The sequence below is a fragment of the Gadus morhua genome, chromosome 1 (assembly GCF_902167405.1).
Source record: "Gadus morhua chromosome 1, gadMor3.0, whole genome shotgun sequence".
NCBI lineage: Eukaryota > Metazoa > Chordata > Actinopteri > Gadiformes > Gadidae > Gadus > Gadus morhua.
In genome coordinates, this window is record NC_044048.1 from 28,670,513 (window position 1) to 28,684,385 (window position 13,873).

General features: G+C 43.6%; 1 protein-coding gene and 1 long non-coding RNA gene across 3 annotated transcripts; both read left to right on the plus strand.

Moving 5' to 3' along the window:
• Window positions 1–7,351: 7,351 nt before the first annotated feature.
• On the plus strand, window positions 7,352–9,373 carry LOC115533232 (uncharacterized). 2 transcript variants are annotated; one of them, XR_003974169.1, is made up of 4 exons: window positions 7,352–7,626; window positions 7,764–7,794; window positions 9,012–9,073; window positions 9,321–9,373. It is a non-coding gene; the product is annotated as an uncharacterized LOC115533232 (long non-coding RNA). The 2 variants fall into 2 exon arrangements; XR_003974163.1 differs by having other exon boundaries at window positions 7,352–7,794.
• Window positions 9,374–9,479: 106 nt separating this feature from the next.
• LOC115532938 (putative protein TPRXL) lies at window positions 9,480–11,483 on the plus strand. Its single transcript, XM_030343077.1, has 2 exons — window positions 9,480–9,534; window positions 10,325–11,483. The coding sequence occupies exon 2, from the start codon at window positions 10,339–10,341 to the stop codon at window positions 10,699–10,701; it is 363 nt and encodes a 120-aa protein (XP_030198937.1). The 5' UTR covers window positions 9,480–9,534; window positions 10,325–10,338; the 3' UTR covers window positions 10,702–11,483.
• The last annotated feature ends 2,390 nt before the right edge of the window (window positions 11,484–13,873 follow it).

The following is a 13,873-nucleotide window of genomic DNA, read 5'->3' on the forward strand; positions in this document are numbered from 1 at the left end:
ATACCCTAACCGTCCAACATGCATATCTGAGAATCAGGCCTCTCTTTAATGACAAAAAGTTATGAGAGAAATACACATTCACTTTTTGTTCTCTCATAAGCGGCGTGGTGCCGGCTCCTTTTGACCTTTTGACCCCAGACTTCAAAAACTTGGCCACAGGCCAGCTGTGTCTACACACCTTAAGCCACAAATGTACAACTCCATCCCACAAAAAATGGGGACTAGAAACTAATCTCTATCTTATGTACATTTACTCTGCTGTTGGGGGTCACGCCCCCTTTTCCGGCCTTTTCGAGATAGCTGCCAAAATGTATTCGCACATTTCCCGGGGTCCCGAGAACGACGTATCAGAGATTTGGAGTTCTAGCCCTTAGAGAAAAAAAGTTTTCCCAAATGGACTGTTATTTAGACAAAGCCACTCCAAATAGCACGACCTAGTGGTTCAGAATGTGGTGGAAAGACATGTGGTGGGGATGATGTTTCGGGTTGGGCTTTGGGTTAGGGTTAGGGTTATGGTTAGGGTTAGGGTTAGGGTTAGGGTTAGGATTAGGGTTAGGGTTAGGATTAGGGTTAGGGTTAGGGCCGGCTTTTTCCCAGGGACCCACAATTTTCACAGGGTAATCCCAAGATGCAACACTAGTTGAAGGTCTAATGGACAAGTTTCGATCACTTGTCAACTAATTTAGATTAATTTCTAGCAACGGCTTGTTGCCAATGCGTTTCAATGGAGTCATGTTGATTACAAAAGAGACGTACTAATTACCTATTATCTAAACTGTGGGAAATAGAACGATACGGGGGCGATATAGAGCGGGCACTGCGCCGCCCTTCTGAGGTCGAAAAAAATATTGAATTGATTAAATATTAAAATATATATTATATCGGCCTTTATATATAGTAGACATGTAGCTTTTATTAAATTATCGTTATAATAAGATGACGTTAGAGCGTGCACTGCGCAGCCCGCCCGCCCTTGTGAAGGCGAAAAGAATCTCCCGATTGAAATGCATTGGTTTAATATTGAATTAATTTAATATTAAAATATATATTATATATATATAAATGAAATATATAAATATACAATTATTTAGTTAGCCTATAATATTTAGACCATGTTGCTTTTATTCAATTATCAATCGATCCGTAGCCAAACTCACCGTTGAAAATCCACTTCCACCAATGTGTAAATGTGGTTCAGGTATACCAGACAATATTAAAATATTCATAATATAAAAACGATGTAAAAAAAAAAAGGTTATAGGCCGAATTCGGTTAAAATTCAGCCTCTGCTGAACCACAACTAGATCATCCAATTTCCTTGTTACACGCTTTAATTGAATTATATTTAAATTATTATGACCATGGAGCCTTTATTTTCTTGCCGTTATCATTACATCCTTTCTCGTTATATCGATATGAATTCTCGAAAACACAGTGGAAAAGAGAGAGAGGGAGCCATAGAGAGGGACACTGATGCACTGCGGAGCCAAGTAACTGATGGGCATATATACATATATACTATATATATATATATATATATATATATATATATATACAAAATGCATGGGTTTACATTCCGTTGTGTGCAGTACGAATAATGTCGGACGATCGTGCTCTGGGACACGATTCAATAGAAAATAGTCTGCTTAAAAGATCTGAAATATTGACACATATATAACTAGAGGGTGCACTGTACTGTCTGCTAACACTCTCTCTCTCTCTCTCATCTGAAAATTGCTCCCATTCAAAATGCATTGGAGTACATTTCGTTCTGTGTAGCATGGACACATCAGAGAAACGCTCCCATTCAGAATGCATTGATTTACATTTCGTTGAGTGGAGCACGGTTATTTTTATTGATTTATTTATTTTCAGTTTTTGAGGAGGTCTGCTTCAAAAATGCAAAAATGGAAATATTGACATGTACATAACTAGAGGGTGCACTGTACTATCTGCGCACACCCCTTCTGAAGCCTCTCTCTCTCTCTCTCTCTCTCTCTCTCTCTCCCTCCCTCTCTCTCTTTCTCTTTCCCTCGTTTCGTATTGTGGAGCACGATAATTGTCTGAGAAACGCGCGTTCTGTGGAGCACGTTCGTTTCAGCTTTTGAGGAGGTCTGCGTAAAAAATCAGAAATATTGACATATATATAACTAGAGGGTACACTGTAATGTCTGCTAACACTCTCTCTCTCTCTCTCTCTCTCTCTCTCTCTCTCTCTCTCTCTCTCTCTCTCTCTCTCTCTCTCTCTCGTCAGAAAAACGCTCCCATTCAGAATGCATTGGTTTACATTTCGTTCTGTGAAGCACGAAAAAAGTCGGACAATCGTGCTCTGGGACACGATTCAATAGATTAACGTTTGTGCGCATGAGCACGAAATCGCGTGATACCGGGTGGAACAGTTTACACAGAAACCGTTCTGCCTACACACTAACAAAAAATCAAGCATGTTATAGACGGGTCTGAGCGCGTTAAAAACCTAAAGCAAACCAACCAGAGTTCACTTGGAAGCGGACAAAGAACCCCGTTTTCAAGCAGACCACCGTTTTATTGTTCTGTCCAAACTAGAGTAAAGAAAAGAATAAAGAAAGAAAAAAGTAATACAGTTTGCTGCCCCCCTTTTATCTTGCAGCCAACATGCTCACTGAAGGGGGGGGGGGGTGGGATACTGTTTGATGCTCAATCCACATTTGAGTTTCCACATCAAAGCTGTTCTGTTTAATGTAGAATAAAGAATAATGTAGAATCACAGAGCGGTTTAGAGCCGCTCTTGCCGCTTTCACACCAAAAAGAACCGAGAGCCAGTTCCGGGCTGGTGCTAGGGCCAGTTCCAAACTGGTTCCAGCCTTACCCCAGTTAAGAACCGGTTGGTTTCACACCGGCCAGAGCCAGCCATGGAGCCGGCGTGAGCAACGTCATGACGTCACTGCAAACGTCTCGGCTAGTGAGCTTGGACAGAAGCATACGGCCGACATCTTTCTTTATTCTGGGTGGAAATAGTAACATAGTTACGCCATCAAATGCGTTTATGGAAACATTTTTAGCGAGAAATGTGCATTTTACTTTCATAATGTTCGCTCGGTGAATGTGAAGGATGTTTGGTTTGATAGTTATGACGAAGAGGGAACGCTCCGTTCACTTGCATGGACATGGACTCATCTAGCTGCGTTGGCGCGTTGACGCGTTGAACCACCACACAATAGGCGCGCAGAAGAACCCTCGCGCCAGTTTCAAACACAACAACAACAATTTCGTCTTCGATTCAATCCGTGTATGGTTCGTTCTTTGAATATTCCGATTTAAAACAAAATCAGAAAAAACAAAAGAACCATACACGGATTCACGTCCATTGTTTACTTCGGTGTTTTAAAAAATGCCGGTCTTCGTTGGTCTTCCTGTTTATGAAGGTACGGATAACTCCGCCCCCTGCCCCCGGCGTAAAAGCGGTTCTAGTTCTAGCCCAGCTCTAAAGTGGGGCCAGAGTTGAACCGGTTTTTAGGGGCCGGAGCCGGTTCTTTGGCGGTGTGAAACCAAAGCCCTGGCCCTAGCTCCGAACTGGCCCGGAACCGGCCCCGATTTTGCGGCGGTGTGAAAGGGGCATCAGAGAGCCACTCAGAGAGAGCCGAGCCGAGAGAGCCGCTCCGAGAGAGCCGCTCCGAGAGAGCCGCTCCGAGAGAGCCGCTCAGAGAGAGCCGCTCAGAGAGAGCCGCTCAGAGAGAGCCGCTCAGAGAGAGCCGCTCTGAGAGAGCCGCTCAGAGAGAGCCGCTCAGAGAGAGCCGCTCTGAGAGAGCCGCTCTGAGAGAGCCGCTCAGAGAGCCGCTCTCTAAACGCTGGTGGGCTTGTTATCTTGGTGTGCAGCTGTGCCATTTAAACTTCAAACTGTAAAAAAGGACCGTCAAAGCTTCTCTACAATGTTAGGGATTAATTACGTCTTTTGTTTTGTTGATGAGCGGTGCTTGATGTTACACGTTACATAAGGTATAGGTTACATTAACATGTTTCATGGTTCGCTTAAACTAACATGTATCATGTTACAGTAAACTTCAACATGTTTTATGTTTACATTAAACTCCTTAACATGTATTAAGATAACATTAAATTAACATGTATCATGGTAATGCTGAATGATAGTGACTGCTGTCCTGACCTGTTGATGTATTGTTTATCTCTATACAGAATGGTCTTATAGAAGAGCTCTGAAGGTAAGTGTTATCACTGGTTTGATACAGAACACAATAACATGTGTGACCCTAGCTGGCACTGGTTTTATTAGATGATGACCTTGTGATGAACCCAATGTTGATATTTTATTTACATTTTTATTTTATTGTAAAGGCAACAGAGGAACCAAACAGGGAGTTAAATGGTAAGCTAATATTCCACATGTTTCACTTTGTAAATGAGTAACAGATCATTTATTAATATCCAGTGATTTGCAAGGGTTACTGACTCACACCAAGTCAAATGATATCGCTGTGATTCAAAACATTTCATCTCATTGTACCAGAGAGTCAGAGCCTACCTAGCAGAGGGACCAGAGTGGCAGACCTACTGGACAACATCTTCTAGATCAGGGCTCCTCAACCTCTTTATTACTGAGGCCCGGTATGCGTATTTATATGGGGGTTATTGTTAGGGTTGGTGTGAGGCCTCTCCTGTTGTCCTGTAGTAGTGAGCATCAAAATATCAATGACCACTACATTTTTCCCCACTGATACAGTAAGCGCCATAAATCCTGTTCCACACACATAACGACCCAAGTATTCACATAACAACAGTGGCATGAAGACTTTATCATGTGTAGCAGGCTAGTGGCTGTGGGGTTTCCACGCTACCAAGTTGAATAGTAAACCACACAATACACAGAGCAATACAAAGTCAGATGATTTATTTACCAGGTGAATAACAATCACCGTGGTGGGAAAAGGGTAATCCACAATCCGTGTCCGTATCCAGGAGTCGTCGCCAGAAGGGCCCTCAAACAAAGCGGTCGGTACACAATGGGGATAGTCAGACGGTCCCCTCTCTCTCTCTCTCTCTCTCTCTCTCTCTCTCTCTCTCTCTCTCTCTCTCTCTCTCTCTCTCTCTCTCTCTCTCTCTCTCTCTCTCTCTCTCTCTCTCTCTCTCTCTCTCTCTCTCTCTCTCTCTCTCTCTCTCTCTCTCTCTCTCTCTCTCTCTCTCTCTCTCTCTCTCTCTCTCTCTCTCTCTCTCTCTCTCTCTCTCTCTCTCTCTCTCTCTCTCTCTCTCTCTCTCTCTCTCTCTCTCTCTCTCTCTCTCTCTCTCTCTCTCTCTCTCTCTCTCTCTCTCTAGCCCCCATGTGGTAGCCTGCTCTCCCCTTTAAGCCCAAGCACTCCTGCCTAATGCTCCTCAGGCTTGCATCGTTAAGGGAGGAAGTCCATGTAAGGCTTGGGGGTGGAGCCAGCATGCTGCCAGATATCTCCCTTCGATCACCACTCCCCACACTCCTCCCTGCCGCCTGCCACGCATGATAGAGAAGTGGGGTTGGGATTGGTTGGTGTGACGGCCTCTCATTTGAATTTTGTGGAAGCATTATTATTATTATTATTTTATTTATTTTTTAATGCAGGTAGGCTTTATTTCTAAATCTCTGCGGCCCGGTGGTTGAGAACCCCTTTTTGGTGGGAATTTCTGGACCACGTCAATCGTTTCTTTATAAACTGAGTAGGAATAAAAAGTCTACCGAACTTATAACAATTAGGGTAGTATATTTAAATAATAAACGTATAATAATATAAAACAAACATACAACACAATCCAAGGCCTAACATACAATCATCCGAGGCCTCAGATGGGAGTTCTCCCTGCGTCTCTCCAAGAGCTCCTCAAGGAGAGGTCGGATCCATTGATAAAGCAAGGACTTCAGGTCTGAGGATGCTGAGAACAGCTCTGCCCCCAATATGACTATAGTATTGGTTAACCAGAGGGTAAACTATCAGTGCACCTCCTCAGGATGTCATAAGGGGGACGTAGCCGTGCCTAATCAGTTGGAGCCCTGGCTTCTCGACCTTCCAGAGGGGCTCAAGGAAACAGGCCCATACCAACAAATGGGAGTTAGAGAAATGGAATGTCGAAATATAATTTTCCCATTACACCTGATCTAGATATTATATTATAGAATGGAGCTATCCATGTATATAAGACTCTACTCTCATAGCTGGGGCGATGTGGCCAGCATAACGTCAGCTCAGTGGCGTTTATAACGTAGCTCACTGAGTCGTCAGGACAACACAGAGCAGGGACAAAGGGTAGAAAGACTTGTGTCCTTGTTTGACCACGATAATGGCAGCCGTCTCCCTACACGTATTCAGTCTGTCAAGATGTTCTTCTGTGTAGAGGCTAATCCAGAGTGGAAACCAGGAACTGGTTCAACTGATTCTACATGATTAGAATATATGGAGCAGTTCATAATAATAGGATGGATACGTTTCATAATATCAACCATAGTCCTGGGAGGTAAGGGTTACATTGAACTCTAACATGTATCATGTTACATTAAACTAACATGTATCATGGAGCATTAAACTAAAATGTATCATGGTTACATTAAACTAACATATATCAGGGTTATGCTGAATGATATTGACTGCTGTCCTGACATGTTACTGTATTGTTTATCTCTATATAGGATGGATTGATGACCTTCTGAAGGTAAGTGTTATTACTGGTTTGATACAGACCACAATAATATGTGTGACCCTAGCTGGCAGTGGTGGAGTAATTAGATGATGACCTTGTGATGAACCCAATGTTGATATTTTATTCACATTTTATTTTATAGGAAGAGAAAAATACCAATACAGACAATAACCATGGTAAGTTCTTATCCCACATGTTTAACTTTGTTAATGAGTAACAGATAACTTATTAATATCCAGTGATTTGCAAGGGTTACTGACACCAAGTCAAACGATATCGCTGTGATTCAAAACATTTAATCTAATTGTACCAGAGAGTCAGAGCCTACCTAGCAGAGGGACCAGAGTGGCAGACCTACTGAACAACATCATCTAGATATTAGATTATAGAATGGAGCTATCCATGTATATAAGCCATACTCTCGTAGCTGGGGCGATGTGGCCAGCATAACGTCAGCTCAGTGGCGTTTATAACGTAGCTCACTGAGTCGTCATGACAACACAGAGCAGGGACAAAGGGTAGAAAGACTTCTGTCCTTGTTTGACCACGATAATGGCAGCCGTCTCCCTACACGTATTCAGTCTGTCAAGATGGTCTTCTGTGTAGAGGCTAATTCAGAGTGGAAACCAGGAACTGGTTCAACTGATTCTACATGATTAGAGTATATGGAGCAGTTCATAATAATAGGATGGATATGTTTCATAATATCAATCATAGTCCTGGGAGGTAAGGGTTACATTAAACTAACATGTATCATGTTACATTAAACTCTAACATGTATCATGTTACATTAACCTAACATATATCATGGTTAAATTAAACTAACATGTATCATGGTAATAAACTCTGACATGTATCATAATTACCTTCAACTAACATGTATCAGGGTTCTGCTGAATCACATTGACTGCTCTCCTGACATGTTACTGTATTGTTTATCTCAAAATAGAATTCATTGATCAACTTCTGGAGGTAAGTTTTATTACTGGTTTGATACAAAACACAATACTATGTGTGACCCTGGCTGGCAGTGGTGGAGTTATTAGATGATGACCTTGTAATGAACCCAATGTTGATATTTTATTCACATTTTTATTTGATTGAAGAAGGTAAAAAAGGAACGGAAGAGGGAGTCAGCGGGTAAGTTCTTATCCCACATGTTTCACTGTGTTAATGAATAACAGATTATTTATTAATATCCATTGTTTTGAAAGGGTTATTGACACCAAGTCAAATGATATTGCTGTGATTTAAAACATTTAATCTAATTGTACCAGAGTCAGAGCCTACCTAGCAGAGGGACCAGAGTGGCAGACCTACTGAACAACATCATCTAGATATTAGATTATAGAATGGAGCAATCCATGTATATAAGACACTACTCTCATAGCTGGGGCGATGTGGCCAGCATAACGTCAGCTCAGTGGCGTTTATAACGTAGCTCACTGAGTCGTCATGACAACACAGAGCAGGGACAAAGGGTAGAAAGGGTGCTTCCATTGAAAATATCAATGGAACAACTTTGTGTGGTCTTGGGTTTTTTCATTCTGATTTGGTCTACAAATTAAAAATGATTTTGAGGACTTCCAACATTCTTTAACTGAATAATGGAAAAACAATTAATTGGTGACTCACACTTTCACCACAGAATCCCTTTATATAATCTTCAGACCATCAGGGCTAAGGGCATAGGCCATATAGGCGGTCGCCTGGGCACGTCACCTCTAAAAGGAAAAAATAAAATAATATTAATAATAATACAATTCATCGGGCGCCCTTCCCCATGTTCTGCCTTACGGAAAGAAATTAACAAATAAGGACAGAAAAAAAAAGTAATCCACTTTGCTGCCCTCAGAGGTTTTCATCTTGTAGCCTACTTTGTTCACTGAGAGTGGGGGGATGGGTTACTGTTTAATGCGAAAAAATCTCCAGACTCATTTAAGTGCAGAGACCCCAAACACCAGGACAGCGTCTGGACAACAAGAGTACAGAACTCTCTTAGAGCTGCTCTGAGTGCTGCTCCGAGAGATCTGCTCTGACTGTAAAACTGTAAAAAATGAACTTTGAAAGCTTTTTCAACGTTGTTGGACATTTTGTTACATCTATTATTTTGTTGATAAGTGCTGCTATCCTGGGTCCAGCGCACAAAGTTGAACATATCTAAACTGTATTGCTCAGTTGAAAAAAGGCCGAAAGAGAGAGGCAGGCTTCAGGCGAGGAACTTAGAAAATGGAGAAAACAGTAGGAGGGGGAAAGGAAAGCCTTCATGTGTGGTGGCTAGCTAGCTACTCTGCAGCAGCAGCTACAGGTTTTCTTTGTGATGTTAGACTAACTTTATCTACTCTATAACCGTCCAGGTGGAGCTGCTGGAGAAGGGACAGCTCGTTACACATCCACATCTCACCTCTCTACGGAGCTTGTACGTTCAACCCATTATTTGTGGTCTCTGTGTCATTAATAATAAACTGCTATTTATTTTTTATTATTATAGTTATTATTATTATTATTATTGTTGAATGTTACAGTTACACCTTGTTACTAATTAATTGTAGTTCTTGGTCAAATGATATAAAGTGTATTTGTACAGTGCTACCTTATATGTAGTAGAATGACAGAGGACTTGATGCAGTGGTAACAGTATGGATGAACTGTGTGTTTGAACACAGCCTGCAGGTCTAGAGACATCCATCCCTCCAGCTCCCTCCAGTGAAACACAGCCTGCAGGTCTAGAGACATCCATCCCTCCAGCTCCCTCCAGTGAAACACAGCCTGCAGGTCTAGAGACATCCATCCCTCCAGCACCCTCCAGTGAAACACAGCCTGCAGGTCTAGAGACATCCATCCCTCCAGCTCCCTCCAGTGAAACACAGCCTGCTGAAGGTGAGTTGTGTTAATTATGTTATAGCTTCAGTTATATAATGAGAATGACAATATGAACTAATCCAGATTCTATTAAATATCCACGATCATTTCACCCTGTACCTCTGAAATGTTTTATCCACAAATAGATGCGAGGGAATCTATTAGACTATATTAGAGTGCAACTTAATCCCATCAAAAAATAATTTAAATCAAGATGACCTTTGGACCTTTTTTCACTTGTCTAATTGAACACTACTGGTCAACCGTTATCTATAGTCATGCTCATTGTGTGTGTCTTGTTTTTTGTGTGTGGTTGTGTGGGTTGGTTGTGTTACTGGTTTTGGGGGGTGGTTGTGTGTGTCTGGCTGAGTCTCTACTTGTGTTGGGTGTTTGTGTTTCTGGGTGAGCCCCTGGTTGTGTGGAGTGGTAGTGTATCTCTGGTTGTGTGTGTCTGGCTTTGTGTGAGTTTTTGGCTGTGTGTGTGTGTGTGTGTGTGTGTTTCTGGTGGGGTGTGTCTGGCTGTGTGTGTCTGTTTGTGTGTGTGTCTGGCTGTGTGTGTCTGTTTGTGTGTGTGTCTGGCTATGTCTGGGCTGTGTGTTTGTCTGGTTGTGTGTGTGTGTGTGTGTGTGTGTGTGTGTGTGTGTGTGTGTGTGTGTGTGTGTGTGTGTGTGTGTGTGTGTATGTGTCCTCATCTCCACCTGAGAGTACCCAGCTGCAGAGCTGCTCCACTGGGCTTCAGTCTTCAGTGAGTGTTGCTGCATGTGGAGGCTGGCTGTATGTCCTGACTCTCTGCTGCATTTTCTTCCAGAAACTACACCACTAATGTCCAGTGAATCTCCTGCACCAACCGGGGACCACCAAGAACACACTTCAAGAACAAGTACCCCTGATGGTCATGATGATGACCAGAGTCTGGGTCCTGAGGACGATGTCATCAGGAGAGACATTAGCGCCTCCCAGTTTATCCCCTCCTCCTCCCAGTCCACCTCCCAGTCCACCCCCTCCACCTCCCAGTCCAGCCCCTCCACCTCCCAGTCCACCTCCCAGTCCACCCCCTCCACCTCCCAGTCCATCCCCTCCACCTCCCAGTCCATCCCCTCCATCTTCCCCTCAGCCCGCAGGTCTGGTGCTGGAGAGAGAGACATCGAGATGGGTCCAGGATCAGACCCTAAGTATCAACCGTGATTCACTATTGAAGGGGAATGACATTGCAGGAGACAAAGTAACACAGTTCTAGAAATTCTGGATCAACATGAAAGTGAATCTGATGATTCAAACTCAGAAACTAGAGGAGGAAATACACCAGTCTGATTCCTCCCTGATGCCAGCTTTCACAGGAGAAGGGGAGTGGTGTGTTTAACATCATTATTTGATCAATCCTCACATTATTCTTTTATATGTGGCTCACAGAGCAAAGAGAAGCGAGGTGTTGATAAATGTGATGGGTAACGTTGGCTTGGGTCCAAGCTCCACCTCTCTTGAGCGACCACCAAGGAAGACAATATTTTCTTCATGATATATTTTTTTACAACGTTACGAACTATTTTGTAAACGATGACACGTACATATTTCACCCATGCAAGTATCTTTTCTTGTTGTTTTTCTGCTAACCTTTTAGTAACGTCACTTTTTTGAAGGCTTTTGACCGTAATCATTTAGGGAATAAAATGTGAAATAACAAATGCAAAACCTATAATGAAAATATCTCCCAATGTACTGCACTGTATTTCAATGGGGTAACCTTATTTACATTTAATGTCTTTTGTTTTTTTTAAGTAATTCCTGTACTTTACTTTTTTTTTTTAATCAGGACGCATTTGGGGTGCTGGGATTAGCATTACATGGCCTTCTTTCATGTGTCAGTCAAACATTGGTAGTAACATATTGTTTGTGATCAAGTGGAGTCAGAGAGGGCTGGTTGTGGGGTATTCTGTGATGAGAGCACACTAATAAAGGGTTGAACATTGCGTCTTAGATTGTGGTCTGTTTGTGACAAGGGACCTGGAAACTCCACCTAAAGTCTGGTCTCACGGGAAGATTGCAAAAACACAAAAAGGGCCCAAGGCCGCTGTAGACTAAGACAGGGAAACAATCCAAACAAAGGAAGAAAAGACAGGTCACCTTCTGAAGAGTCAGGGAGCAGGCAGAGGGCAGAACCCCAGGCAAAGGCCAAAAAGAGGCAGGAACCAGACAGGCAGGAACCAGGCAGGCAGACTACAGGGCCTTTTGAACTGACTAGGTAAGCCAAGACCAAACGTAAAATCAATCTAACAAGGTGGCACTGACAGCCCAGGATATACACAGGCTGAGTTAACACACAATGAGGAACAGGTGAGCAGGAAAAAGGGAGAGAAACTAACACCAGCAGGATTTACAGAGGGCTGCTTAAGGTAGCTGGTTTAACATACTGAGTTTAATCCTGCGCCGGTTGACTCAGAGTTCAGGGTTGAAAAGCAACTCTGGGTTTTCGGTTTCAGAACAGGTGATCAGCGTTGGGTTAATCAACTCTGAGTATGTTCACTCTGGGTTGAGGGCGTGGCTGTTGACTATGAAGAGCCATCATCAATGGATCTCTGATAACATGATCAAACATGGACCAAAAGCGTAGATCCACTTACTTTTCCCCCACGGAATTGGAAATTCTGATGAACGCGTATGTCGAGCAGTTACCTATTTTAACAAAAAAAAAAAGCAATACCGCCGCGGCAGCGAGAGCACGAGATAGAGCTCGGCAGGAAATAGCTGAACAAGTCAATGCGTGAGCAAAAATATGAGTAAAATAAAATAAGGTTTAATATCTTCCACTTATTCAATATGTAAAAATTGTGTGTGTGTGTGTGTGTGTGTGTGTGTGTGTGTGTGTGTGTGTGTGTGTGTGTTGCGGCGATCCGGCCCCAGGAATGTCTCTCACGTCAGAAATACCACACTCCAAGATGCGTTCAAAGCCCGGTGGGGCGTTTATTCATTAATAAGAAAAGTAAACTGCGGGGTCGGTACCCAACGCAGGAAAAACAAAAATCATACAAGTGACTCCGTGAGCCACGCTGGCGTCCAGGGAATTGTCTTGTGCGTGCCTTGTCGGCGCACGTCGTCCTAGGGTGCGCCGCCGGGAAAATCCGTTAGATCCAGCAGTCTGCTTGGCCGTATCGGGTCCTGGGGTTACTCTCGTCCGCTCTGTCTCCCGGTTTGCCTCTCTGGGAAAACAAACAGCATTTTAAAGGGTGCCTCACCCTCCGTCGCAGGTGTTCTCCATTCTGTTGATTGGCGTTACGCAATGGATGCTCTTTGGCTCCGGCTGGTGGATATCAGCGGTATACGCCCTCCACCACCTCTCCCTTGGGCCGCCTGGCCTGAGGGTTTGGGGCCGGGTTGCCACAGTGTGTGTCAATTTACGCAGGAACAACCCGAGTTGCCCCAAGAGGACTTGGCAGCAAATGAAGATGAAGTACAAAAATATAGTTCAAACAGGTAAACTAATGTTTAATTTGAAATCAAATCAATTGTGCTGTTTTGCCTGCTCTACCTAATTTAACAGCTATTATTCAACATGTGATGGGCCTATATTTAAGCAGAAAATGTAAGTAGTACATTTCTCAGCCACCCCGACACTGCCAATATTTAATAGGATTTAGATATATTAGAAGGCTACACCTAGGCAAAATGCATTATATATATTTATACAACGGGGGGCCTAAATCCAGCGATCTGATTGGTTCCTAACTGTTGTATAATGAGCGTATACATAACTGCTATGACGCCCGATTATTTTGTGAAAGTATCACTCCGCGCCTTGAAGTGGAAACCGTTATAACCGTTCTCTCGGAGGGACGCTAAAGTGTGTTGCATAGCGACCGTCGTGCATTTTGAAGGCAGCCAGGAGGGACTACTTTTTGGTAGTCTTTAATAAAACGGCTACTTTGACTTTCTTGGTTTCTTTTTAAATGTAGTGTGTCTATGACTTTCGTTTTGCCATAATAGTAACCGTTGTATAAAAGCAATAGATCACTTCAGTCAGTGGCATGTGCTCATTATACCACTGTGAAGGGGGTCGCCGGCCCTCCGCTGCGCGTTGGGCCGGACAACGCCCCTTAACAGTGGTATAATGAGCACATACCACAGCCTGGCGTGATCTATTGCTTAAATATATAACGGCAGGCGGCGCAGGAGGCGGGGGTAACCATGGCAGCCGCGGCGTGTTCAGCGCCGAGGCACCTAAAACACGCCAGGTGCCCGTCACCCGGAGCCAGGGAGGCGGGACAGGAGGTGCACTGAGGCCCTGAAAAGGGCCTAGCGCTCATAGATGCGCTCTCCAGTGGCCCTGAAGAGGGCCGTCGCCTCGCCCACGCCGCTGCCACCG